At 55.8% G+C, this 27,067-nt stretch overlaps 1 protein-coding gene and 1 long non-coding RNA gene across 2 annotated transcripts in view; both read right to left on the bottom strand.

The window, feature by feature from the left end:
- Positions 1-753: 753 nt before the first annotated feature.
- LOC142906412 (uncharacterized) lies at positions 754-9,858 on the bottom strand. Its single transcript, XR_012930227.1, has 2 exons — positions 8,918-9,858; positions 754-8,822 (listed from the first exon to the last, which is right to left on the bottom strand). It is a non-coding gene; the product is annotated as an uncharacterized LOC142906412 (long non-coding RNA).
- A 930-nt stretch (positions 9,859-10,788) lies between these two features.
- The window catches only part of LOC116956326 (cAMP-dependent protein kinase catalytic subunit PRKX-like), a 107,096-nt gene continuing 90,817 nt past the window's right edge, over positions 10,789-27,067 (bottom strand). The window contains exons 4-6 of the mRNA XM_076054111.1: positions 26,810-26,887; positions 13,230-13,411; positions 10,789-11,057 (exon numbers count right to left, since the gene is read on the bottom strand). Coding sequence (XP_075910226.1) covers positions 13,283-13,411; positions 26,810-26,887 — 207 coding nt within the window. The 3' untranslated portion in view covers positions 10,789-11,057; positions 13,230-13,282. The remainder of the gene's footprint in view (positions 11,058-13,229; positions 13,412-26,809; positions 26,888-27,067) is intronic.

The raw sequence follows: 27,067 nt of genomic DNA, 5'->3' as shown, positions 1-27,067 counted from the left end.
TATTTGATACCTACGTGACTTTACTTTGGTTGGAACTGTTGGCACAAGCAAACATTGCTCACGTTGGTGGCCAACGTTGGCATTTGGTTGGAACTGTGGGCACAGCCCAGCCTTCCGTGTTCACTGGGGACATACAGACACACGAGGCAAAGATCCCCCGTATAGCCTCAGCAAACTGTTGGGGCAAGTGCTGTTCGCGAGTGGCACCCTATGAAGGCCGGCGCTGGTGGTACACGAGGGGGGTGGGTGACCAGCATCATGCCCCGGCCGCCTTTGTCTCCCCATGTGGCGGCTTTTACACATCCCATCGGGGTACACAGTTGAGGCTGAGTCGACCTAGGAGATGCCCAGGACCGGTTCAGGTAATCATCACTGGTGTTGGTGGCCGTGAGCGGGAATCGAACTTCGGGTCGCCTGGTTCGTAAGCGCAGCGTAGCGCCAACCACTGCGCAACCGCTCCCCACGTATGGACAAAGATCACCCGCATAGCCTAAACGGATTGTCGGGGCAAGTGCTGTTAGCGAGCAGCACCTATGAAGGCCGGCGCTGGTGGTACACGAGCGGGGTGGAGGTGACCAGCACCACGCCCGGCCGCCTTTGTCTCTCCCGGTGGCGATGTTTACACACCGCGCCAGGTACTCATTTGAGGCCGAGTCGACCTAGGGGAAGCCCAGGAACCGGTTTAGATAACCGTCGCCGATGTTGACTGTGAGCGAGAATCGACACACATACACACACACACACGCGTGCACGTCTTTGATCAGCCTTTAATAGTCCAACTGAGTTTTAATTTACAGAATGTACAGACCTATGCTCTTTTATTTCCCTACGATAAACCCAGCCTGCTTTGTGCATCAAAGCCGGGTAACATGCACGCACGTGAGACCGCCCGAAGCGTGTAACAACAACAACAACAGCCCATTGCCAAAACACAGTTGCGGCGTGAAGCGGTTCGTAGCCTTCAGTAAAACTTTGCGTGCTTGAGATCGATCGGCAGTCATCGATATATATAGTTTAACACGTAGGCTTTCGCGACCAATATAGATATATAAAAATTCTGGCTGTCGCCTGATGAAGCTGGTTGTAATTACTGGCGAAACGTCGTACTCAGTTTGTAAATGTTGTGGCTGTACTAGTGACGAATTGGCCACGTTTTTGTTTACGTGACAACCCTTACTAGTTGGCTGTGTCGGGTGGTGGCGGGTTTTAACGATTTGTTCTCCAACACACCGGTTGTGCTGAGCTGGTGACGAATTGGCCACGTTTACGTGACAAACCTCAATAAGTTATCGTGTTGGTGGAGGGTTTAACGACACATTGATATTCGCGCAATCGAACCCAAAAAAAACACACGCCCATATTATGGATTCTATATATATATTCATATATAATGTGTGTATGTGTGTGTGTGAAGGATCTGGAGCAAAATAACAAACGTATGACGTAAAACGGTAACTCCCGTTTGCAATGAAATGATCCAAATTTAGGACATCTCCGTGGGGTATATTTGGTTTGCTTAATTGCGGATATGAGGACATTGCACAAGCGGCGCACTCCCCGCCACCACGGGAATGGAATCGTCAACGTCAGCAATTGTGACTGGAGGAATCCGATGAGGTGTGAAGCTCTTTTTTTTCCCCACAAGGTGTCCGGTGGATGTTCACAGATTGTCTCGTGTTTGTTTTTTGTTTGTTGCTTTGCTTGAAAGGCGTCGTCAGGCTCTAGCGGAACGGCGCAGCGCTCCACTCGCACCCCAGCTACAGACCCAGCGGGGCCCAAGTTCGACTCCCCGGGGGCCAGCGAGCGGGCACCTGAACACCCGCACCCTGTGGCAAAAAGCGCGGCTGACTCTGCGTTTGAAAGCAAAAGGGGGGTGGAACTAATGAATAAATAAAATAATCAACACACCCCGCCGTACCTCTCCATCCCCATGATCGACGCCGCACGGGGAAAGGAGGCCCTTCATCCAGCAGTGGATTTTGCCCAGAGGGCACGCTGATATATATCGCTGTTAAATCGTTTAGAACTATCGTCGAGTTACCTTTAAAGTTCATTTAAACAAAACGTGTGTGGCGGTGTGTGTCGTGCCGATCCTGTGCATTCCTAACCATCAGTTTAACACGGGGTAATAGTAGTCTAAGGGCGTGCCGATATTATCCGTAATAAGAGGTTCTGTTTGTTGGGTCAGATCGCGTAAAATATATAAATGTCGTGCCGTTAAACCCGCCACCACCACCAACACCACCACCCGACACAGCCAATGAGTAAAGGTTTGTCGCGTGAACAACACGTGACAAATTTCGATTTAAAGCTTGACAATTAGTGTGCTGTAGTAGTAACTAGTTGGGTTTAATCTCCAACACACAACCGGTTAGTGCTGTAGTAGTAACTAATTGGGTTAACACTCCAACACACAACCTGTTAGTGCTGTAGTAGTAACTAATTGGGTTAACACTCCAACACACAACCGGTTAGTGCTGTAGTAGTAACTAATTGGGTTAACTCTCCAACACACAACCGGTTAGTGCTGTAGTAGTAGTAACTAATTGGGTTAACACTCCAACACACAACCGCTTAGTGCACGTTCTGTTGACGTCACAAACCTTACTAAATCGTGCCTGTTTGGTGGCGGGTTTAAAGACACATTTGTTTATTTACGCGACCTCACCCAAAGGACACTTTTATCGTGAACAAAAATTGTCGCGAAAGCCCAACTACTACGACAACAACCACGACGACGTGTCAAACTCCATGCGCGTGCTTATCGCCGGCAAAGGAAAAGTGAACGGAATAGTGGATTCGTGAACATTCGAGGACCTGTGCCCGAACCCGCGATTGGCAACCTCGCGAGCGGGGAGACGGGGTCACGACGACGGACCGTGTGCCCTAGTAATACCCGTCGTGAAAGCTGGTGGCCGTCGTAGTTAACGTGACCGTTGCTGCTGCTGCTGCTGTTGTTGGAGGTTAACACGCGCGCATTTTTTTTTTTGGTACAAAGAAATACATCGGACGCCGCGGTGTTTGAGGTCGTCGTCATCTCGCGACGCGACGCCACCGAGGGGGGGCGAAGGGACCGACGGGCAATTCGCTGACGCTGCATTCGGAGCGGGCGGATCGCGGGTTGACGACAGCGAGGAAGACCTTCGCTCATGCAGGAAAGCCTCGCGACTAACTCGTCAGAAAAGGTGGCTTGTAGCCGTCTGGAACGCTGTTACTGCTGCTGCTGCTGCTATGCGTGATGCCAATTGAGCACATTCGAAGGTAGCGTGTTGTTTCAGCGTTGGTAGACGTGGTTTGGGCCACGGTGCAGTGCATGCTTCCGTCGTGTCTGGCGACTCTCGGCTGCGGGAGATTGTCGAGCGGCGATGGAGCGGCGTCGGCCGGGAGCGCGCGGTGGTTTAGGCAGCGAGACCGGGGGATATTTTGGATGGGGGATCAAGAAAGGCTCCACGCATCCCATGCTGACGATGGCTGCGGCGATGATGGTGATGACGAGTGTGGTCGTGATAGCGATGATTACAGTGATGACATTAATAAGCGATGCCGACGACGATGATAGTGACGGTGACATTAACGACCGTGATGACGACGACGACGATAGTGACGGTGACATTAATGACCGTGATGACGACGACGATGATAGTGACGGTGACATTAACGACCGTGATGACGACGACGACGACGATAGTGACGGTGACATACGACCGTGACGACGACGACGACGATAGTGACGGTGACATTAACGACCGTGATGACGACGACGACGACGATAGTGACGGTGACATTAACGACCGTGATGACGACGACGATAGTGACGGTGACATTAACGACCGTGATGACGACGATGATAGTGACGGTGACATTAACGACCGTGACGACGACGACAGTGACGGTGACATTAACGACCGTGATGACGACGACGACGATGATAGTGACAGTGATGACGACATTAACGATCGACACACCGCTTATCGCTTCGCGTCCTAAGGTCGCACTCGTGAGGCACACAAAGCGCTCGCCACAAATGGACCGCGGTACCTCGCCCATCTCATCAAGGAGCGATAAACCATCGTCATCACGTCGTCATCACGTCATCATCACGTCGTCATCACGTCATCATCACGTCGTCATCACGTCATCATCACGTCGTCATCACGTCGTCATCACGTCATCATCACGTCATCATCACGTCGTCATCACGTCATCATCACGTCATCATCACGTGAACTCGTCGTCCTCGCAGCAGCAGCAGCAGCGAACAAAGATGGCGATCACCACGGCGCTTTCAGACGCGCTTCTGCAGCCGTCTGGAACGCTCTCTTCCTTCCAATATAAGGAAGCCATTGGGAACTGTGCACTTTAAATCTAGATTGACAAACTCGTTTCTTTAGAAACTGCTTTTTGTGCTTAGTTTGTTGTCCTTCCCCCGCACCTCCGATTAGCTCGGTTGCCTACGTAGGGTGCAAAAGAAGTTCAACATACATAGACTCACGCAGAGACCCATAGACTCACACAAAGACCCATAGACTCACGCAGAGACCCATAGACTCACGTATAGACCCACAAACTCACCCAGAGACCCATAGACTCACAAAGAGACCCAGACTCACACAGAGAGTCACAAACTCACATAGAGACCCATATACTCACACAGAGACCCATAGACTCACACAGCAACCCATAGACTCACGCAGAGACCCATAGACTCACGCAGAGACCCATAGACTCACACAGAGACCTATAGACTCACATAGAGAGCCACAGACTCACACAGAGAGCCACAGACTCACACAGAGACCCACAGACTCACACAGAGACCCATAGACTCACATAGAGAGCCACATACTCACATAGAGAGCCACAGACTCACACAGAGACCCACAGACTCACACAGAGACCCATAGTTTGTTGTTCTTCCCCCGCACCTCCGATCAGCACAGTCGGCAACGTACGGCGCGAAAGAAGTTCAACATACGGACATACACGCATACTAACCACTCTGCAGTAATAACACTAAACTCTTGGAAGAGAGAAGTTTAAACAATACGTCTCTCGATATAAAATTCTTAAAAGCGCCATAAATTAAAAGTTGAACTTATTACTCTTCTTCACTCTCTTTGAAAACTTTCTTAAATACGTATTTAGTTTTTTTTTGTTACTTTACCCAAGCAAACATGTACACATCAGCGACGAACACCGCAGGTAAAAATTCATTGAGCGATTTGCGAAAACGAAGACGGTCCGTGAAGAGCTCAGGAAGACGTACGCGATATTGCGAGCTTGTTTTGTGCGGACTTGACAGAAAAGGACGTGCGGTCTTAGAAAATAAAATTTACATCGCACAGTTTGCCTGTGTTCGATTTTTACAGAAGGCGAATGATTATGGTAGGCGCCGTGCAGTTCCGAACCAATTCTGTCCTGTTCCGAAGCAATTCTGTCCTGTTCCGAAGCAATTCTGTTCCGAAGCAATTCTGTTCCGAAGCAATTCTGTTCTAAAGCAATTCTGTTCCGAACCAATTCTGTTCTGAACCAATTCTGTTCTGCTTTGAACAAATTCTGTTCTGTTCCGAACAAATGCTGCTCTGAACGAATTCTGTTCTCCTAACCAATTTAGTTCTCTTCTGATCCTTGTCTGTTCTACTCTTAAAACAACTCTGTTCTGTTCCGAACCTCATTCCTTCGTCCTTATGCATCTTCCGGGCTTGCACGCCGGCGCCCCGTTCGAGCACCGCGTCCCGACGTTCCGCAAGCGATGCGCTCGGGGGCCCCTCCTCCGGGTGCCGGGAAACCAGCGAGCGACGGCAACACGGCAGGACGGCACAACCGCGGCACGATCGCGATCGCGTTCCGTTCCGCGCGGATATCCCGCGTCCGTTCTCAACGGGTACCGTTCCTGGCACGGTATTCGCCCGCATCACCCCACCCCTCTCTCCCGTTACTTCAGTGTGCTTTGTTGTAATTGGGTGGGAAACAACCGGTTAGGGGCCATCCATTTAGTACGTACGCATGGAGGGGGAGAGGGGGGTTAACCCAAATGCGTACGCTTGCGTATGGGGGGGGGGGGATCTACTGACAATGTACGCATAGGAAACGGGTGGGGGGGGTGAAGCCTCGACAATAATTTGTCTACATTGGCCTTCAAATGAGTCAGAGAGTCCGGCGGTGGACTATCTTGTTTGCTTAAACACGTTAATATTATGAATCCTTGATCGTTTCCGCGTGGATTAAATATCGGCCGCTCTGTAGGATTCTAAGGGGGGGGGGGTGGGGTGGGTGCGTCAGGCGTACGTACGCAGGTGGGGGGAGGGGGGGTGGTGTAGAAAGTACGCGTTGCGTACAGGGATCGGGGGGAGGGGTCCAGCTTTGACGTATTTCTGCGTACCTACTCAACAGATGGCCCCTGAACAATAACTCCACGAAATCCAATCAAACGTCGCCTCCCCCCGGGTGCGTTCCCCCCATGCCGACGACGCAGGGGGGGGGGGGGGGGAAGGGAAAAAAAATAACAACAAAAAATTTTGCTTCTCGGGTTTGCATTGTTTTTGTGATTCGCCGCTCGGCAAAGTTCGAGTCGCACGTTCGAGACTCCGTCAAGTCGAGCGCCGCCGCTTAGCCCCGGGGGAAGGGGGGGGGGTGGTGGAGGATGGGGAGGGGACATTCGGTGTCGATCGTTCGCTCCCCGCCAGTGGGGAAGTAAAAATGTTAAGAATAAAAATAATAAATAATGACAACAATTGTGAATCGCCTCCCGGTCGCGTCAAAGCGAGCAGCGGGCGACCGTCGCGAGCTGCGCCCGCTCCCCCCGTGACACCGAGCCGCGGTTTTGACGGCAAGGGCGAAAAACGCCGCCGTTTGGGGGGGGGGGAGGGAGCGCTGCCCCCCACCCCCCCACCCCGGGAAGACATTTGGAAGGTCCGCCTCAACGGGGCGTCTGCTTGTGAAGCCATGAGCTTAACGGGGCCGCTCCTGGTGGTAGTAGCGGCAGTGGTGGTGGTGGCGGCAGTGGTGGTGATGGTGGTGGTAGTTGCGGTGGTGGCGATAGTGGTGGTGGTGGCGGCGGCGGTGGCGGCGGTGACGGTGGTGGTAGTGGTGGTGGTGGCGGTGGCGGCGGCGGTGGCGGTGGTGGTAGTGGTGGCGATGGTGGTAGTGGCGGTGGTGGTGACGGTGGCAGTAGATGCGCTCCTGTAAGAGTGCCGCGTCCAAGCTAAGGACGATATCCCCCCCCCCCCCCGCAAACAACGTGGCTGATGATGAAGCTTGGCGAGACACGACGTGCTACCACCACGACCACCGCGACGGCCACGCATGACCCTGCGCGGTGAGACGCCGTACAAATCTCCGCGTCACCGCGTCACTGTCACCGCTCGGGCCGCGCAGCGCAAGCAAGCAGCTCGCCCTCGATTGCCCCGGAAATCGCGTTGCGCATCCACGCCGTAACGCGGTGCGCCAGAACAATCGGAAGAGCCGCGTCTCGCGCCGAGGAAACCAAAAAAAAGAGAGAGAGACGTGAACGCAACCGCCGCGTCACACCAGGGAGGAGGGGGGGGGCGCGAAACTTTTTTGGAACTCGTCGCCGGCCGCTCGGGGTGGGGGGGGGGGGGAGTGGGGTGGGGGGCTCGCAAACGCTCGCGCTCATGGGTGGCGCCTTCCCGACGCGGGAGGCAGCGGCTGCTCGTGACGGCGGCAAGGCGGCAAAGAGAGCCGAGCGGGCGGCGGGCGGCCTGCGACTCGTGCGCGTTCGCGGCCACAAAAGTGCGGCAACGATAACACCGCCACGTCGTCGCGTCGCCGCAGGAGGACGTGGGCCCAATACCGTAGTGGTGGCACAGCAGTGGTAGTAGTGGTTAATAATTGATCGTTCATATTCCAAAGACAGATATCTTTGAATTGCTTTTGGTCAGGTCCGGTCACGGCTGTCGAAGGCGTGCGTGCGTGCGTGCCGGTAGAACTTTACAACGGAGAACCAAAGTTCAATACTCGTGAACAGTACGGTGGGGTACGGAGCGGGCCGTGAATAGAACTTAGGTCTCAGAATGTCAGCGGCGTGGTGACTCCTCTCCGACACGGAACATCAGCGCCCCCCCCCCCCGCCTCCTTGCCACTGTGTTCCGTGTTTCTGAACGCAACGTGAACATTTTTTTACCGCGGACAATTTTTTTTTTATACTTTCAGGACAAGGGGGCAGGGATAAAAGAAATGAATCGAACGAGCGTCAGCAATATTCATCATTATTTTCTAAAATTAAATAAAAAAAATCTCTCCTGCATCGACAGATCAGCGGGACGCGGCGACCCTCACACTTTGCAGATACTGGCTCCTGCGCTAAAAAAAAAAAGCTTGCGGGTCATGTGACACATATATACAGATACTATTAAAAAATGTATTTACGCTCGGTTACTCAGGAAAGCCTCTCCCGAGTCTCGAGACTCGTTTGCCAAGAGGGTCCTGCCAAGTTTTCGCAGAAGTAGGAGGGGCTGCTGCTACTGCAGCTGCCTGCTGATACTGCTGCCTGGTGCTGCTACTGCAGCTGCCTGCTGATGCTACTTCTGCTGCCTGGTGCTGCTGCTGTCTGGTGCTGTTACTGCTGCCTGGTGCTGCTACTGCAGCTGCCTGCTGCTGCCTGCTGCTGCCTGGTGCTGCTACTGCTGCTGCCTGCTGCTGTCTGGTGCTGCTACTGATGCCTGGTGCTGCTACTGCCTGCTGATGCTGCCTGGTGCTGCTACTGATGCCTGGTGCTGCTACTGATGCCTGGTGCTGCTACTGCCTGGTGCTGCTGCCTGGTGCTGCTACTGCCTGCTGCTGTCTGGTGCTGCTACTGCTGCCTGGTGCTGCTACTGCTGCTGATGCTGCCTGGTGCTGCTACTGATGCCTGGTGCTGCTACTGATGCCTGGTGCTGCTACTGCCTGGTGCTGCTGCCTGGTGCTGCTACTGCTGCTTGCCGCTGCTGCCGCTGCCCGCTGCCGCGAGGTGCAACTGGGCAGCGTGGGGGCAGGAGGGCCGATGGGTTCGAGACAGCGTTGGGAGTGACCTCCATCAAGTCTGCCGACGGAAGGACGAAATCAGACGGTGTGGGGGGGGGGGGGAGGATGTTAGGGCCAAATAAAAAAAAAAACGCGGGTCTCTCCCGTTGTGGGGTCCATGGGTCTTCGCAGGCATGGGGGTCCTGCTGAGTAGAGCGGGGGGGGAGGGGGGGGGTTTCCAATTATGAGTGTGCAATTGGCCTAGGTTCGAAAATCCGTGGTTCTCTGTGCGAGCCGAGGAGGAAGTGGGTGGGACGCTGCGGTCGGGGGAAGATCTTCGGAATGTGGCGGAGGTCGAGAAAGCATTGGTAGCGACGAGATGCGGCGGTGGTGGCGATGGCGGTGGTGGTGGTGGCGGTGGTGGCGGTGGTGGCGGTGGTGGCGGTGTTGGAAGGGCGGCGTTGGTGCTGGAACGTACCGTGGCAAGGAGAGGGGGGATAGCGTGTCGGGCCCCCGAGAGACGTTCCGTTACGATAGCTATCCGTTGGTGGTTGAAATCATCATTATCATTAATAAGCAACTGGACTTGTAATGCTCCGGGAAGACTTGAAAAGAGATTTCGAAAACTTTTTTGACCACCCACTTCTGGAACGTCCAGGAAAGTCTGGCGACTCGCTACCCCCCCCACCCACCCTCCCCTCCCGGCCCGGCACGGAACTAGAAGGCGCGAAAACGCCGAGCGGACCGACGGAGCGGACAGAAAGCCACCCGGGAACTTTGGACGCAATCTCGCACACTCACCCACCCACTCACCCACCCACTCACCCACCCACTCACCCACCCACTCACCCACCCACTCACCCACCCACTCACCCACCCACTCACCCACCCACCCACTCACCCACCCACCCACTCACCCATCCACACACCCACTCACCCACCCACCCACTCACCCACCCACCCACTCACCCATCCACACACTCACCCACCCACTCACCTACCCACTCACACGCTCATCCACTCACCCATCCACACACTCACCCACCCACTCACCCATCCACCCACTCACATGCCCACTCACACGCCCACCCACTCACCCATCCACACACCCACCCACTCACCCACCCACCCACTCACCCATCCACACACCCACCCACTCACCCACCCACCCACCCACTCACCCATCCACCCACTCACCCACCCACTCACACGCCCACCCACCCACTCACCCATCCACCCACTCACCCATCAACCCACTCACCCATCCAGACACTCACCCATCCACCCACTCACACACTCACCCACCCGCTCTAAAACCACGCCCTCTTCACCTTCATCATCCAAGCAAAGTGAGGGACGGCGTCAGCGACCGGCGGGCGTCAGCAGGGTACGCGCTTACGACCCCCACCCCCTGCACCCCCCGTACCCCCACCGCCCCATGCCACTCTCGCCCTACCACCCCCCCCCCCAGTACGCACCCCCCCCCCCCCCCACGATTTTCATTTTTTTCCTTTAGGCTTATTCCACCTAAGCGGCGTAGGGGAAGGAGAGTGCGGTTGGGGGTGAGTTGTTGGGGAGTGGGGGGGGAGGGGTGAGTTGTTGGGGAGGGTGAGTTGGGGGGCTGAGTGGGGGGCTGGCGGGGTGTTTGAGGTGAGAGGCCGCCCCGTGCCACGTGGGGGGGCCGCGCGGCGACACCGTCGTCGCCACTGCGCTCACTCGGTTCTGGCCGTGGCCGCCGTGCCTCGGCCGACAGAAGTTCCCAGGATGGGGGAGGGGTGGTATCGGGGGGGGGGGTAGCGGGGGGGAAGGTAGCGGGGGGGGGGGGTAGCGGGGGGTGTAGAGGGGGGGGGGGCCTTGTGTCTCCGGAAGAGAGACGGCGAGGAGGCGTTGGAGGTGCGGACGGAGCGTGAGGAGCTCGGAGGGACAGCCGCTTTTGCTCTTCCCGACCTGTTGACCCGCCCATTAGTTTCCACCAGCACCAGTAGCACCAGCACCAGTAGCACCACCACCACCAGCACCACCACCAGCACCGCCACCAGCAGCAGCAGAGACGCCCCGGCTTGGCAGTGCGGAACTGTCGTCCCCCTCCCTGGGACCTGGCGAAGAGAGAAAGAGAGAGAGAGAAAGAGAGGAGGGACCTTCCGTGAGCAAGGAGGTCGCCACCGTCGCCGTTCAACCGGACAGTTTGGGGGAGGGGGGGGGGGGAAAGAGCTTTACAGCTCATCGGATTTCTCCAGTTATAAAGACTGATTCTGAAGATTCCATTCCCGCGGCGGCGGGGAGTGCCCGCCGGCCCAATGTCCTCAAATTCGCAATTAACGAAATAAAATGCCCCACGAAAATATCCTAGTTTTGATCATTTCGTTACCGTTGCACGTCAAACATTTGTTATTTTGCTACAGAAATAAATGGTCCGATTCTTGATTTCCCGTGGAACGGCTCGGAAACTGAAATGAAGCGGGCGGGCGGGCGGGCACTACGTGGGGACGAATTTGTCCGTTGACGCCGATGACGCGATTCCAGAGGGAGCCGGATGGCTCAGCAGGGCTCGCAATTCCCATGGCGGAGCGTTCGTACCCGTGGCGATGCTCGGGCGCCATTGTGGAACATCACTTCAACTCCCAACTAAACTAAAGCAATTGTTTTTATTTTCCCAGGTAAAAGGCCCCCCCACCCCCCCCCCCACCCCCCTAACCCCCCCCCCCCCACACTGAGCTACGCCGCTCTTTCGACGGGAAGCGACCGGACCATCGCAATCGATAGCTCGACGAGGCTGGCGGCTTGCACGTCGCTCGAAATGCTCCTGAACGCGCCACGTGGACTCTCAAAGTGGAGGGGAAAAACCGGAGGACCCGGAGAAAAATCCACGCGACCACGGGGAGAGAGAGAGAGAGAGAGACACGCAGGCTCCAAATATATGCAGCCGTTGTCAGAAAACAAAAACAAAACTGGGCATTGTACCCAGGTCACCGGGTCAAGACCGCAGCAGTCAGTTAAATAAATTTACCATTAGCATCGCAGATTTAATTTCCGGCTTGAATAAACGCTTCCCAACAGCACGTGCCCCTACAAACTAAACGGATGATCTCTACCTTTGTTCTGTTTCCGTCTCCCCCATTGCCGACGTTCACGCACGGCACCAGGCACGACTATATCTGAACGGGTCATGGGCCTTTCCCCGAGGTCCACCGAGCCTCAAATGAGTACCTGGTTGCGGTGTGTAGTAAACGTCGCCGCTCGGGAGACAAAGGCGGCCGGGCCCGTGGCGTTGGCCACACCCACCCCCTCGTGTGCCACAGAGCCGGCCCTCACAGCTTGCTACTCGCTGGCAGCGCTTGCCCCAACGAGCCTGTTAACGGCTGCAACGGGAGATCGTTAAGTTTCCACCGGAAGAAGACCCTCCGAGTGAATACAAAAAAACAAACCGGCGGGCGCTTTCCCCCCGCAAAAAGAATTCCTAAGCATCACTTTGGGCCTGACAGCTGTGCAAACGTTGGTCACAGCACCCGCCACTCCAACCCCCACAACAACCGACGCTGTTGCGGGCACTGACAACGCCGCGCGAGGAGGAGGAGGAGGAGGAGGAGGCGAGAAGCGAGGGCGTGCGAGCGACACGAACGCTCGGGGCCCGTCGACGTGGCCAAACGGCTTCGTCGGCCCCGGCGGCGCCGAGGCCACGGGTTCGACTCCGCCACCAGGCGCACGGTGGCGGCCGGGCGCGGCCGGGCGAGATGCTTGCGTGACGGTCAGACCCTCCGCCGCCCGACACGGCCAGGAACGATTGAATCGTCGCGTGGCGTGCACACGCGTCTCGAGGTGCCGCCGTGGGCTCCTTTCGTTTCGGCTCAATCCGCCGCTGTAAGTGGGGAAACGATTCCCACGCAGCCGGATTTTAGCAGCCGAGATGTTGACTACCTCGCCTGGTGTGCAGGAGGTCGTGGGTTCGATCCCGACCCTGGCGCCTGCTGTTGTATATCTGGAGTGAGAATGGTCTCTCTCTCTCTCTCACCATCATCATCACCATGGTGGCTTGGAGATGTTAACTACCTCGCCTGGTATGCAGGAGGTCGTGAAATCATCGATTCGTCGGGTTACCAGGTCGAGTCATCGGGTCATTAAATCTTGGAATGATCGAGTCGTCGGATCGTAAAATCTTCAAATCATCGAGTCGTCAAGCCATAAAATCTTGGAATCATCGAGTCTTTGGGTTATAAAATCATCAAATCATCGAGTCGTCGTGTCGTGGAGTTGTGAGCGAGTGACGGTACCTCGAAGCGCGAGCCCCCCCCCCCGTCCCAACGACAGTGGAGGGGGGGGGGGCTCAGAAGTTCTTGAAGGGCTCCAGGTCCTTGGTGCACAGGGAGGGAGGAATCTTTTTGGGGTCTTCGGGAGGGTAGCTCTCAAAGTTGGAGGTGTCTCCTTCATGCACGATCCGCGGCTCGATGGGAGGCTGCGGAACAAAGACAAAGATCCCCCGTAGAGGCTCAACAGGCTGTTGGGGGCAAGCGCCCTTGAAGGCCGGCACGGCGCACGAGTGGGTGGGTGGCCAAAACCTCGCCCCGGCCACCTTTGTCTCTCCAGTGGCGATGTTTACACGCCGCGCCGGGTGCTCGTTTGAGGCTGAGTCGACCGAGTGGGGGGGGGGGGGTCCAGGAACGGTTCAGATAATCGTCACTGGGCGGTGGCCGCGAGCGGGAATCGAACCCGGGTGGCCGGGTTCACCGCCACGCCACCGCTACCCACACACGCACGCACACGGCTGCGTTAGTACGGACAGAGGCTTCCATTACAGGGTAGCGTTTACAAAGATAAATAAATATATATCAGCGGCGGCCAAACGGCGTCTCTCCCGAGCCGCATGCGACCCTTCCGTCCACCAACACGCGGCTCTATCGAAGGTGCGTAACGCAGGAGGAGCCTGTCACAGTGAGTAGCAAGGAGTTCATCAATGTCTCCCGTGCTGTGCCGAAAACTGCCGGCAGCAGCAATCGTCGCACCCCGCCCCTACTCGCCAAACCGGGAGGGGTCTTGGCAAAACCTCGGCAAGGCCCCTCCTGAACAAAAGTTCCGGGACTCGGCAGGGCTTTTCCCGTGTAAACGATCGCTACGGCATCAACGAGGACAACAACAACAACAGACGCGGCAAACGCCTAACGCTCGGGGGAGGGGGCGACGAGGCATTCGCGTGCAGCCGTGACCCTCAACCCCGGGGAGCTCAGAGAGAGAGAGAGAATGAGAGACATCCGGCCTCTAGAGATTACGGGCGGCAAGCTTCGGCAAACGCTGGCTCTCGGCGTCCGGCACGGTCGCCCTGAACCCCTAAGACTGGCGCGGCGGCCGTGTCCGTGTCTGGGGGCCACGATTATAACCTACCTCCGCCAGGACCGTGAAAACGGCGAGACAGCACGCACGTCACAACCCTGACCCGAGGATCCCAGCGGCGTCTCCGGCACGGCCGCTATGAATGGAACCCTTGAGGAGGCGACGCAGAGGCTCGGGGTAGGCTGCAGTGGCCGCCCTCCTTAATACCTCGTTGTGCGCTGGCAGTATGAGACATCGGAGATGGGGGGGGGGGGGTGTGGGGGGGGGCTCTAAGCGATTACGCGCGAGACGTCTCAGCAGCGTCTGACACGGCTCCTATGAGCTCCTCGATTGACACGGTGTTGGTGTCAGTGTCTGGGGTGCCCGTGATGTACCACCCCCCCCACCCCCCACCGGCCCACCCTCAACCACTCCACGCCGGAACCCTGAGCCGAGCGTCTCGGCGGTGTCCCCGACACGGCCATTGTGAATGAAGCCCTCAAGAGGGTGACGCCGTGGGGGGGGTGTGACGCATCCCGGCGCTAGCGCGTTCGCCGCCCGACTCGCTGGAACCGCGCGCGGTTCCGAGTGCGGCGGCCGCCCCGATTAATGCCGCCTTGTGCCTCCAAGTCGACACCGGGCCCCTAGAGATGGCACGTGGAGCGTATCAGCAACGCTGGCTCAGTGTCTGACACGGCCACTGCAAGCTCCTTGATTGACGCGGTGGTGGTGTCAGTGTCTGGGATACCGATTAAGTACACCCCCCCCCCCCCCACCTCTCCACCCGGGCATTGAAAACGCCGAGACAGCCGCGTGAGAACCTTCACCGGAGGATCTCACGCTGGCGTCTCCGGCACGGCCACTATGAATGGAGCCCGTAAGGGGGCGGTGCAGAGGCTCGCGGTTCGAATGGTGTGGCCGCCCTGCTAAATGCCGCGTTTGTGCATTTGACGCAAGTACGAATCCCTTCGGACGGAGAGACATCGGGCCTCCAGGAGATAACGCGCGGCAAGGCTGGCTCCAGGCGTTTTGACGCGGCCCCTTAGGAGCTCCTCGAGAGGCAGAGGCGGAGTGCCGGTGGGTGTCGCGGCGGTTCGAATCCAGCGGCCGCCCCCGATTAATGCCGCGTCGACCGCAGCGAACGCGAATTGGCCGGCGTAGCCACCGCCGTCGCTCGCACAGAAGGGTAGGCCGTCGTGCGCCGCCGTCACACGGTCCAAATCGAGTCGGACTCTCGATTTGTCCGCGCCGATGACGCGGAGGACGTCCGCGGGTAGTTCGCAATCGCGAGATGATCCAAAAAAATACAACCGGCTTCCGCCGGGCCTCCGCGCCAAAAAACCCACCGACGCGATGTTTACGTTTGTCTGCCGTAGCACAGCTTCGTAAGTTGAAACTCACGAAATGAAGGATGGGATGAAGCGCTCAAAACGAAGCGCTCAAGTTGAGGCGCTCAAGTTGAGGCGCTCAAGTTGAGTCGCTCAAGTTGAGTCGCTCAAGTTGAGTCGCTCAAGTTGAGGCGCTCAAGTTGAAGCGCTCAAGTTGAGGCGCTCAAGTTGAAGCGCTCAAGTTGAGGCGCTCAAGTTGAAGCGCTCAAGTTGAGGCGCTCAAGTTGAGGCGCTCAAGTTGAGGCGCTCAAGTTGAGGCGCTCAAGTTGAATCGCTCAAGTTGAGGCGCTCAAGTTGAGGCGCTCAAGTTGAGGCGCTCAAGTTGAAGCGCTCAAGTTGAGGCGCTCAAGTTGAGGCGCTCAAGTTGAATCGCTCAAGTTGAGGCGCTCAAGTTGAGGCGCTCAAGTTGAGGCGCTCAAGTTGAGGCGCTCAAGTTGAGGCGCTCAAGTTGAGGCGCTCAAGTTGAATCGCTCAAGTTGAGGCGCTCAAGTTGAGGCGCTCAAGTTGAATCGCTCAAGTTGAGGCGCTCAAGTTGAGGCGCTCAAGTTGAATCGCTCAAGTTGAGGCGCTCAAGTTGAGGCGCTCAAGTTGAGGCGCTCAAGTTGAGGCGCTCAAGTTGAGGCGCTCAAGTTGAATCGCTCAAGTTGAGGCGCTCAAGTTGAGGCGCTCAAGTTGAATCGCTCAAGTTGAGGCGCTCAAGTTGAGGCGCTCAAGTTGAGGCGCTCAAGTTGAGGCGCTCAAGTTGAATCGCTCAAGTTGAGGCGCTCAAGTTGAGGCGCTCAAGTTGAATCGCTCAAGTTGAGGCGCTCAAGTTGAGGCGCTCAAGTTGAATCGCTCAAGTTGAGGCGCTCAAGTTGAGGCGCTCAAGTTGAGTCGCTCAAGTTGAGTCGCTCAAGTTGAGGCGCTCAAGTTGAAGCGCTCAAGTTGAGTCGCTCAAGTTGAATCGCTCAAGTTGAGGCGCTCAAGTTGAAGCGCTCAAGTTGAAGCGCTCAAGTTGAGTCGCTCAAGTTGAGGCGCTCAAGTTGAGGCGCTCAAGTTGAAGCGCTCAAGTTGAGTCGCTCAAGTTGAATCGCTCAAGTTGAGGCGCTCAAGTTGAAGCGCTCAAGTTGAAGCGCTCAAGTTGAGTCGCTCAAGTTGAGGCGCTCAAGTTGAGGCGCTCAAGTTGAAGCGCTCAAGTTGAATCGATCAAGTTGAGTCGCTCAAGTTGAAGCGCTCAAGTTGAAGCGCTCAAGTTGAGGCGCTCAAGTTGAGGCGCTCAAGTTGAGGCGCTCAAGTTGAGGCGCTCAAGTTGAGTCGCTCAAGTTGAGTCGCTCAAGTTGAGTCGCTCAAGTTGAAGCGCTCAAGTTGAAGCGCTCAAGTTGAGGCGCTCAAGTTGAGTCGCTCAAGTTGAAGCGCTCAAGTTGAGGCGCTCAAGTTGAAGCGCTCAAGTTGAATCGCTCAAGTTGAGTCGCTCAAGTTGAGGCGCTCAAGTTGAATCGCTCAAGTTGAGGCGCTCAAGTTGAAGCGCTCAAGTTGAAGCGCTCAAGTTGAATCGATCAAGTTGAGTCGCTCAAGTTGAAGCGCTCAAGTTGAGGCGCTCAAGTTGAGGCGCTCAAGTTGAGGCGCTCAAGTTGAGGCGCTCAAGTTGAGGCGCTCAAGTTGAGTCGCTCAAGTTGAGTCGCTCAAGTTGAAGCGCTCAAGTTGAAGCGCTCAAGTTGAGGCGCTCAAGTTGAGGCGCTCAAGTTGAAGTGCTCAAGTTGAGGCGCTCAAGTTGAGGCGCTCAAGTTGAGGCGCTCAAGTTGAGTCGCTCAAGTTGAGGCGCTCAAGTTGAAGCGCTCAAGTTGAGCGACTCAACTTGAGGCGCTCAAGTTGAGGCGCTCAAGTTGATTCGATCAAGTTGAGGCGCTCAAGTTGAAGCGCTCAAGTTGAATCGATCAAGTTGAGGCGCTCAAGTTGAATCGCTCAAATTGAAGCGCTCAAGTTGAGGCGCTCAAGTTGAAGCGCTCAAGTTGAAGCGCTCAAGTTGAAGCGCAACCGACGATTGCGATTGTTACTCTTTCGATTCGGGAAACGGACACGACCGACCGACCGACCGATGCGCGTGCTCCGTGATAGTAACACTTCCCTGGCTCCCGCGCCAGACTCGGGCCTACCGAGCAGACGACGGCAGCAGAGCCACGCCGATCAACGTCAATCAAACGGCGCCGCCCACTGTTGTAAAGGTGTGGCAACTGCTGTAGCAGTCACCATGTCGTGGACGCCGGATTAACAGGATCACATGTTTTTTCGGTGACTTGTAATAAACATGTCCAAGAATAACAACGCGTAACTGTTTTAAGATGATTCATTTGGGCTTAAGGGAATAAGTTGACACACGTCGAAATCTCAGGTGCGCGGTTAATCAACAAATCGGACAAACCGCGCGCGGATAATCGAGAGTGGACTGTAAACAAAACAAAAAGGCCTCTCAACTGGGTCACTCATGCCAATGAGAATCAACTGAAACTCACCATCTCACCCACCATCACACTCACCCACTCACCATCTCACCCACCATCACACTCACCCACTCACCATCTCACCCACCATCACATTCACCCACTCACCATCTCACCCACCATCACAACTCACCCACTCACCATCTCACCCACCATCACAACTCACCCACTCACCATCTCACCCACCATCACAACTCACCCACTCCTTCACTCACCATCACACCCACCATCACACTCATCCACTCACCATCTCACCCACCATCACAACCCACCCACTCACCATCTCATCCACCATCACAATCACCCACTCACCATCTCACCCACCATCACAATCACCCACTCCTTCACTCACCATCACACCCACAATCACACTCATCCACTCACCATCTCACCCACCATCACAACTCACCCACTCACCATCTCACCCACCATCACAATCACCCACTCCTTCACTCACCATCACACCCACCATCACACTCACCCACTCACCATCTCACCCACCATCACAACTCACCCACTCAACATCTCACCCACCATCACAATCACCCACTCCTTCACTCACCATCACACCCACCATCACACTCACCTACTCCTTCACTCACCATCACACTCATCCACTCACCATCTCACCCACCATCACAACTCACCCACTCACCATCTCACCCACCATCACACTCACCCACTCACCATCTCACCCACCATCACACTCATCCACTCACCATCTCACCCACCATCACACTCACCCACTCCTTCACTCACCATCTCACCCACTCACCATCACACCCACCATCACACCCACCATCACACTCACCCACTCCTTCACTTACCATCTCACCCACCATCACACTCACCCACTCACCATCACACCCACCATCACACTCATCCACTCACCATCACACCCACCATCACACTCATCCACTCACCATCACACCCACCATCACACTCACCCACTCCTTCACTCACCATCTCACCAACTCACCCACTCACCCACTCACCATCTCACCCACCATCACACTCACCCACTCACCATCACACCCACCATCACACTCATCCACTCACCATTACACCCACCATCACACTCACCCACTCCTTCACTCACCATCTCACCAACTCACCCACTCACCATCTCACCCACCATCACACTCACCCACTCCCTCAATCACCATCTCACCCACCATCACACTCACTCGTAAGCGCTGTTCGCTAACAGCACTTTCCCTAACAGTCTGTTTAGGCTACACGGGGGATAATAATCATGTTAAAAAGTGTCTCTGACACGGCCACCGCGAACCCCGTATGAAAGACAGAAACCCAAGCGGCTGGATTTCCTCGGTGCTGACTCAGCAACCCCCCCCTCCCCCCCCTCCCCCCCTTCACGTGAACGCGAGCACCACTCGCGAGCCATCCAAACCACCACCACGGGAGCCAACTCCAACCCAACGAAGCTGGTTTATTTTGTTCAATCGTTCCGCTTCAAATTCTGGCCGCCCCCACCAGCGCCTCCCCCGAGGGGCAACCAAAGCAAACGATCCGCCCACGAGAGTAGAAATTCCGACGTGCGCGTGCGTGTTGTGCGCCCCTCCTCCACCCGACGCAACCGGGGGCTGGTGAATGGCGTGGCGTCTACCGAGCCGTCGCCCGCCGGTTGCTTGCTGCTGCGGTGGCGGCGGTGCACCGCGACCGGTGGGACACGCACCATTTTTATTTTACGTTTTGATTTTTTGTTTTTCGCGATTTGCTGACCCTTTCGACCTCCACCCCACCCCCCACCCCCCCCCCCCATGCCCCCTACTGGACATCTGTGTAATGAAAAAAAAAGAGAGAGAGAGCTTCATCGGTCATCGGATTCCTCCTCCTGCAAAACGACTAAATGCTCCGATTCAGTACGTACGTTGAGCGTCTTTCGCACCGTTGCGTAAGCCAACCGCGCCGATCGGAGGTTGCCGGGGTTAAAGAACAACAAACTAACGCACAAAAAGCAGCTCTAAAGAAATGACTTTGTCAATCGAGATGAAGATGATGATGAAGATGATGAAGATGATGATGAGATAATGATGATGATTTAAAGGTGCGCACAGCTCCAGCGACTTCCTAACATCGGAAGTGAAGAGAGCGTTCCAGACGGCCGCAGAAGCGCGTCTGAAAGCGCCGCGCGATGCGGTGCGACCGCCGTCTTTGTACGACGGCCAGCAGCAGCAGCCGCCGCCGCCGCCGCCGCGAGGGTGACCGGAGTTTCCCGCGCGGTGACGCTTGACGAGATCGGCGAGGCCATCGCGGTTAACTTGTGGCGGCGAGCGCTCTCTCTGCGCGTGTGCGTGCCATTAGCGCGGCAACAGGAAAGCCCGCGCAGCCCGGCACGCGGGGCCGGAGAGCGTTGAACGCTCTCCGGCCCCGCCCATCTCCTTGCCGGATGCGGCCTCCGACGGCGGAGGGGATTGCGGAAGGATTTGCGGCGCGGTGGTGTGGTGGTGGCGGCGGGGGGGGCGGGGGGGGGGGTGGGGGTGGGCATGGGGCCACGTGACTCCATCCCGGCGTGCGGTGATGGCGGGCCTCCTGACCGGCGTTCGAGGCTTCGTCGCCGCGACCGCCGGCACCCTCCCCCACCCACCCCTCCCCCCCCCCCGGGGTCACCGAAACGGCTCTCTCTCTCTCGCTCGCTCGCTCGGACCGGTGTCAAGCGAGAGAGGGAGAGAGAGAGGGAGGGGGAAGAAGCTGCCGGCACGCGTGTCACGGAACGTCGGACGTCGGCAGAGGGCCGCGCGGGCCGCGAAAACCTCTGGCAGGAATGCGGAGGAGGTTGGGGGGGGGGGGCGGGTGGCGTTGCGGCAGTGTGAGGAGAGAGTTAACGCTGGGAGGGGGGGGGGGGCAAGGTCAGGATTGTGCGCCCGCATCGAGTGCCTCCTCGCTTACGACGGCACCTCGTGGAATTCGCTTTCCTTCCACGCTGGGAAAAAAAGGTGCAGCACCTGAAAGCGCTCGGTAAGAGCCGCTACCGGGTGGGGTAAGGGCCCCTACCGGGTGGGGTAAGGGCCGCTACCGGGTGGGGTAAGGGCCACTACCAGGTGGGGTAAGGGCCCCTACCGGGTGGGGTAAGGGCCCCTACCGGGTGGGGTAAGGACCCCTACCGGGTGGGGTAAGGGCTTCCCCCGTCGACAGCTCCAAAGAGCCCCCCCCCCCCCCGCCTATCTCTCTCTCTCGAGGGGCTCGCGAGTAATCCGTGACGCAGGCACGGATTACTCCCAGCCAACTCTTCTTTAGAACGACGCCGCGGCGGGGCTCTCTGGCGGAGGGCCGTGCGTGGGGTGCTTGCGGTTGGCACGCACCGGGGCGTTAACCACGGTGGCTAGGAGATGTTAACTACCTCGCCTGGTGCGCAGGAGTTCGTGGGTTTCGACCCCGACCCCCGACGATGTGAGGTCGGGGGGAGGACGGGTGGAAGGGGTGGATGCGGGGGGGGGGGGTGTTGCGAGGGATTTGTGGACGGGGGAGGAATGACCTCGGAGTTGACCGGCCCGAGACGGTTCGAGAGGTCGGTTGGGGTTCAAGATGGCGCGACGTGGCGTAGAGGCGGCCGCGGCGTGGGGGCCACTTGCCGGGCCGCGATGCCGGGGGGCGGCACGCATTCCGCCGTGGCGGCGGCGGCTAATTCGGTGGAGCGAGGGGGTCGTAGGCACCGCGGAAAGTCGGTCGTTTTGCCTCGCGCGCAATCACTCGCCGTCTCTGTTTCGCTCGGTCGCTCTGTGAAGGCCGGCACGGCACACGCGGGGGTGGGGGGCCAGCACCGTGCACGGCCGCCTTTGTCTCCCCAGTGGCGATGTTTTTTTTGCGCACCGCACCACGCACTCGTTTTGAGACTGAGTCGACCTAGAGGAGACTCGGATGATCGTGGTGTTAGCCGTGAGCGAGAATCCAACTCACTGTCTCGCTCACACTCCCTCATACTAGCATTCACACATTCACACATTCACACTCGGCTCTGTCACTCAAATACTCACTCACTGTCACACTCTCGCACACTCACTCTCTCTCACACACTCACTGTTACACTCTCACACACTCACTCACACTCACTGTCACACTCTCACACACTCACTCACACTCACTGTCACACTCTCACACACTCACTGTCACACTCTCACACACTCACTGTCACACTCTCACACACTCACTGTCACACTCTCACACACTCACTGTCACACTCTCACACACTCACTCACACTCACTGTCACACTCTCACACATTCACTCACACTCTCACACATTCACTCACACTCACTCTCACACACTCACTCTCACACACTCACTCATAATCACTCTCACACACTCACTCTCCCTCGCACTGCAGAACAAGGGGGGGTGGGGGAGGACATGCAAACTCCAAAATATACAAACGCGATTACAGCCACGACCTCCTGCATACCACGCGAAGGAGATAGCATCTATCTCACTCACTCCTTGCCTTGGAAATGTAGAATTTCTCCCGACTAGCACGGTTGGCTACGTAAGAAGATTGACATACATACAAGGTGGCTAGGAGATGTTAACTACCTCGCCTGGTGTACAGGAGGTCGTGAGATCAAGCCCGACCCTGACGTCTGCTACTGTATATTTGGAGTCTGCGTGTCTCTCTCTCATCATCATCATCACGGCGGCTAAGAGCTGTTAACTACCTCGCCAGGTATACAGGAGGTCGTGAGTTCGATCCCGACTCTGACGGCTGCTGTATGTTTGGAGTTAGCGTGTCTCTCTCATCATCACCATCACGGTGGCTAGGAGATTTTAACTACCTCGCCAGATATACAGGAGGTCGTAAGTTCGATCCTGACCCTAACAGCTGCTGTATATTTGGAGTTAGCGTGTCTCTCTCTCATCATCATCACGGCGGCTAGAAGCTGTTAACTACCTCGCCAGGTATACAGGAGGTCGTGAGTTCGATCCCGACCCTGACGGCTGCTGTATGTTTGGAGTTAGCGTGTCTCTCTCATCATCACCATCACGGTGGCTAGGAGATTTTAACTACCTCGCCAGATATACAGGAGGTCGTAAGTTCGATCCCGACCATAACAGCTGCTGTATATTTGGAGTTAGCGTGTCTCTCTCTCATCATCATCACGGCGGCTAGGAGCTGTTAACTACCTCGCCAGGTATATAGGAGGTCGTGAGTTCGATCCCGACCTTGACGGCTGCTGTATGTTTGGAGTTAGCGTGTCTCTCTCATCATCTTCTTAGTTCTTTCGGTAAAGTCACGTTGAAGGGAAACAATAAAATAATAAAATATATATAAAACAATAAAAATTCTCACGACGTTTCGACCATAACACAAACGGTCGTCTTCAGGTGTGTCGGTTTGCATACATTTATTTATTTTTAAACGGTGTATTTATTTATTTATTTAAAAAACGTCAGCGCCACGCGCAGCGATTTCGCAGTTTATTTAGAAGGACTAGTCCATCTATGTTCTGAAAAGAGGAGGGGGGAGACGATTTTTTTGTGATGATGATTGCAACACAAGCAATCATCATCAGGTGTGATGATTGCTTGTGTTGCAGTCGAAACGTCGTGAGAATTTTATTGTTTTATATTTTTATTATTTTATTGTTTCCCTTCAACGTGGTGACTTTACCAAAAGAACCAAGAATAAAAATAGTTTAGTTTAGTCTCAATGGACCGCTATGTATCTCTATGAATCTATATGGGTCTCGATGGGTCCCTATGCATCTCTGTGGGTCTCTATCCATCTCTGTGGGTCTCTAACCATCTCTGTGGGTCTCTACGCATCTCCGTGGGTCTCTATGCGTATTTGGCTGCTATGAATCTCCACATGATAAGCCACTTCCGTTTGCGATAGCTAGGGTCGCTCAGTGGGGCCTTACCTGGTAAAAAGAAAATAAAAATCACGTTTTTACGGACATACAATTTCCGCCACCACAATTTGCTCATTTGTGGAGGGCCAACATTTTTTTGGCACGTCAATTTTGTATTTCTTCACTAACCAAAGAATTTGCGTGTTTGAACGAATTCTCCGTTTTACGTCCAGCCCGAGGTGATGTTGGCAGGCCATTTCAGAAAGCCCGCATTCACGACGACATTCCTGACGTAACCTCCCTTCAATATTTACGGCCCAAATTTTTTTCTATTTTTTTTTTACTTTTACGACCGTTATTTTAATTAACTTTAAGAAGAAATAAAAAAAATGGTTACATGTTACGGCTTCACACTCTTTGGTTCTTTCGGTAAAGTCACGTGGGTAGAAAAATAAATAAAAAATATCACGATGTTTCGATCGCAACACAAGCGGTCGCCCTAAGGCGGTCAGAATAATTCAGCAGTGGCAACGTTTTTCTTCCTGGCTCAGCAGTTTCCACTGCTGGATTGTTTTTTTTTCCCGCCCGAGGACGACCGCTTGTGTTGCGATCGAAACGTCCTGTAACATTATCCTTGGTTCGTTCGGTAAAGTCGCATAGGTAAAGAAAATAACAAAAATACATTAAACCACGACGTTTCGGACACAACACTACTTCAGCAACTGTTTTTTTTTTTTGCTGTGGTTGTCCCACCTGATGTTGTGTCCGAAACGTCGTGATTTAATTTATTTATTTTTATTTTCTTTACCCACGTGACTTTACCGAAAGGACCAAAGAGTACGGATTCCTGCAGTCACGAAAGCTTCAAATCAAGATTTTACGGTTTGGCATTTTTACTTAACAAATATAGCGTGCAAAAATAAAAAAACGTTGTTTTTGTGAGCTTTGGAGTCTCTGCAAAGTAGTCCGGCTTTTGTTTTCAGACAAAGCTCCACCACACCGAGTACTCATTTGAGGCCGAGTCGACCTAGGGGAGGTCCATGATCGTCACCCGGTGTTGCTGGTGGCCACGGGCGGGAATCGAACTCGGGTCGCCGGGGTTCGAAGCGCAGCGGTGCTCACCGCTGCGCCACCGCTCCCCCCCAAACGCAAAACAAAGACAAAGATCCCCCAGCTTAAAAATTAGCAGGCTTTCGCGACCAATATTATTCATCATAAAGGTTTTTGGGCAAGATCGCGTAAGTCTAAATTCGCCAAATCGATTTGGCAAATCGCCCGATGATGCTGGATGCAATTACTGGCGAAACGTCGTACTCAGATTGTGAATGTTGTGGAGTCACTCTTCAACACACACCGGTGGGCTGAAGAAGTAGTCACTATTCGGCGTTTTGTTTACGTGACAAATCCACTTACTGATTGACCATGTCAGGTGGTGGAGATTTTCGACACTTTTATATTCACGCGATCTCGCCCAAAAACCTTCAGAATGAACAAAAATCCCCCGTACAGCCTCAACAGACTGGAGGGGCAAGTGCCGTTAGCGAGTAGCAGCACCTGTGAAGGCCGGCCACGGCACACGAGGGGGTGGGGTGGGCCAGCACGCCACGCCCGAACGCCTTTGTCTCCCCAGTGGCGATGTTTACTACACACCGCACCAGCTCCTCACTTCAGACTGAGTCGACCTAGGGGAGGCCCGCAAGGGTTCAGATACATATCTCCCGCTGTTGTCGCTCGCGAGCGGGGAAACCGAACGCGGGGGTCGTTGGCCGCGAGCGGGAATCGAACTCGGGTGCGACCGGGTTCGCAGCGCGGCTGGCCGACCTGCGACGCGGCCCCCTCCCGCACAGGGCTCGCTCGTGCTGTGCTGTCGCTCGCTCGCTGTGCTGTTGTTCACTCACGCCGTGCTATCGCTCGCTCGCTCGCTAGCTGTGCTGTTGTTCACTCACGCCGTGCTATCGCTCGCTCACTCGCTCGCGTGCCATGCTGTTGTTCACTCACGCCGTGCTATCGCTCACTCGCTCGCTAGCTGTGCTGTTGTTCACTCACGCCGTGCTATCGCTCGCTCGCTCGTGCGTTGTGCTGTTGTTCACTCACGCCGTGCTATCGCTCGCTCGCTCGTGCGCCGTGCTGTTGTTCACTCGCTCCGTGCTATCGCTCGCTCACTCACTCACGCCGTGCTATCGCTCGCTCACTCGCTAGCGCGCCGTGCTGTTGTTCGCTCGCTCCGTGCTGTCGAGCCACAACGCCTCAAAGGGGGTTTCGGGGAAATGTGGTTTTCATGTCGTCGCGAGGCTGCTGGCCAACGCGTGGGAAGGAGGCGATGCGTGTCGCCTACTCCGGAGGCAGTAAAAATAATAATAATAATAATTTACATGTACCTGTAAGGCGCCTTCCACCAACGTCTCTCAAGGCGCCTTGTAAGAACAAGGATAAGACAAGGGCCAAGAGAGAAGCTAAACGGAATGAACTGACTTAAGAAGAGACTTCACAGTACGCACACTGTCGGACGAACGAATTTCCAACGGTAGGGAATTCCACAAACCGTGGCGCAGCCACAGCGAGTCGCCCGCTCACCCCAGGAACGCAGCCGAGATCCAGGCGTGCACACACACAAGGGCGGAGTCTGCAGATCTTAACGACCTTGAGGGGGTCGTACGGATGAATGAACAATATTCGGGCAACCGTCAGCGTCCTTCACAAGCCTCCTCCCTCCTCCTCCTCCTCCTCCACAGAGGTTCGACCTGAACACCGCCGGTAACGTTCATTGGCAAAGTCCGCTCGGCACCACGTCCTCCTGTGCAGAGGCCGTCGACCCATCTCCACGTCAGCGACTCGCGGGCGGGAGCAACGGGCGCAGCCAGCGAGCCCGCGACACTTACATTGAGCCTCTTGAGAGGCACGGCTGACCAGTCGACGCCCTTGAACCACCGGTGGTTCTTCACATCCTCGGCCCCGTTCTGTTCGGGAGACACGGGGACAGGGCGGCGGGCGTGGGCGACACGTTACAAGAAGACGAAACGAGAGAGATGAGCGGGACAAACGTCTCCTTCACGTACGACGATCCGTCTCCCTCCGTGTAAAATAAATAATAATGTTGTTTTCCTCTTACCCAACCCCTCGGCCGCACGGCCACAAGC

The sequence above is a fragment of the Petromyzon marinus genome, chromosome 64, assembly GCF_048934315.1.
Source record: "Petromyzon marinus isolate PM22_M1 ecotype Great Lakes invasive population chromosome 64, UKy_Petmar_22M1.pri1.0, whole genome shotgun sequence".
In the NCBI taxonomy this organism is placed as follows: Eukaryota; Metazoa; Chordata; class Hyperoartia; order Petromyzontiformes; family Petromyzontidae; genus Petromyzon; species Petromyzon marinus.
Note: the sequence above shows the minus strand (reverse complement) of the source record. Positions and strands in the feature narration are given on the sequence as shown.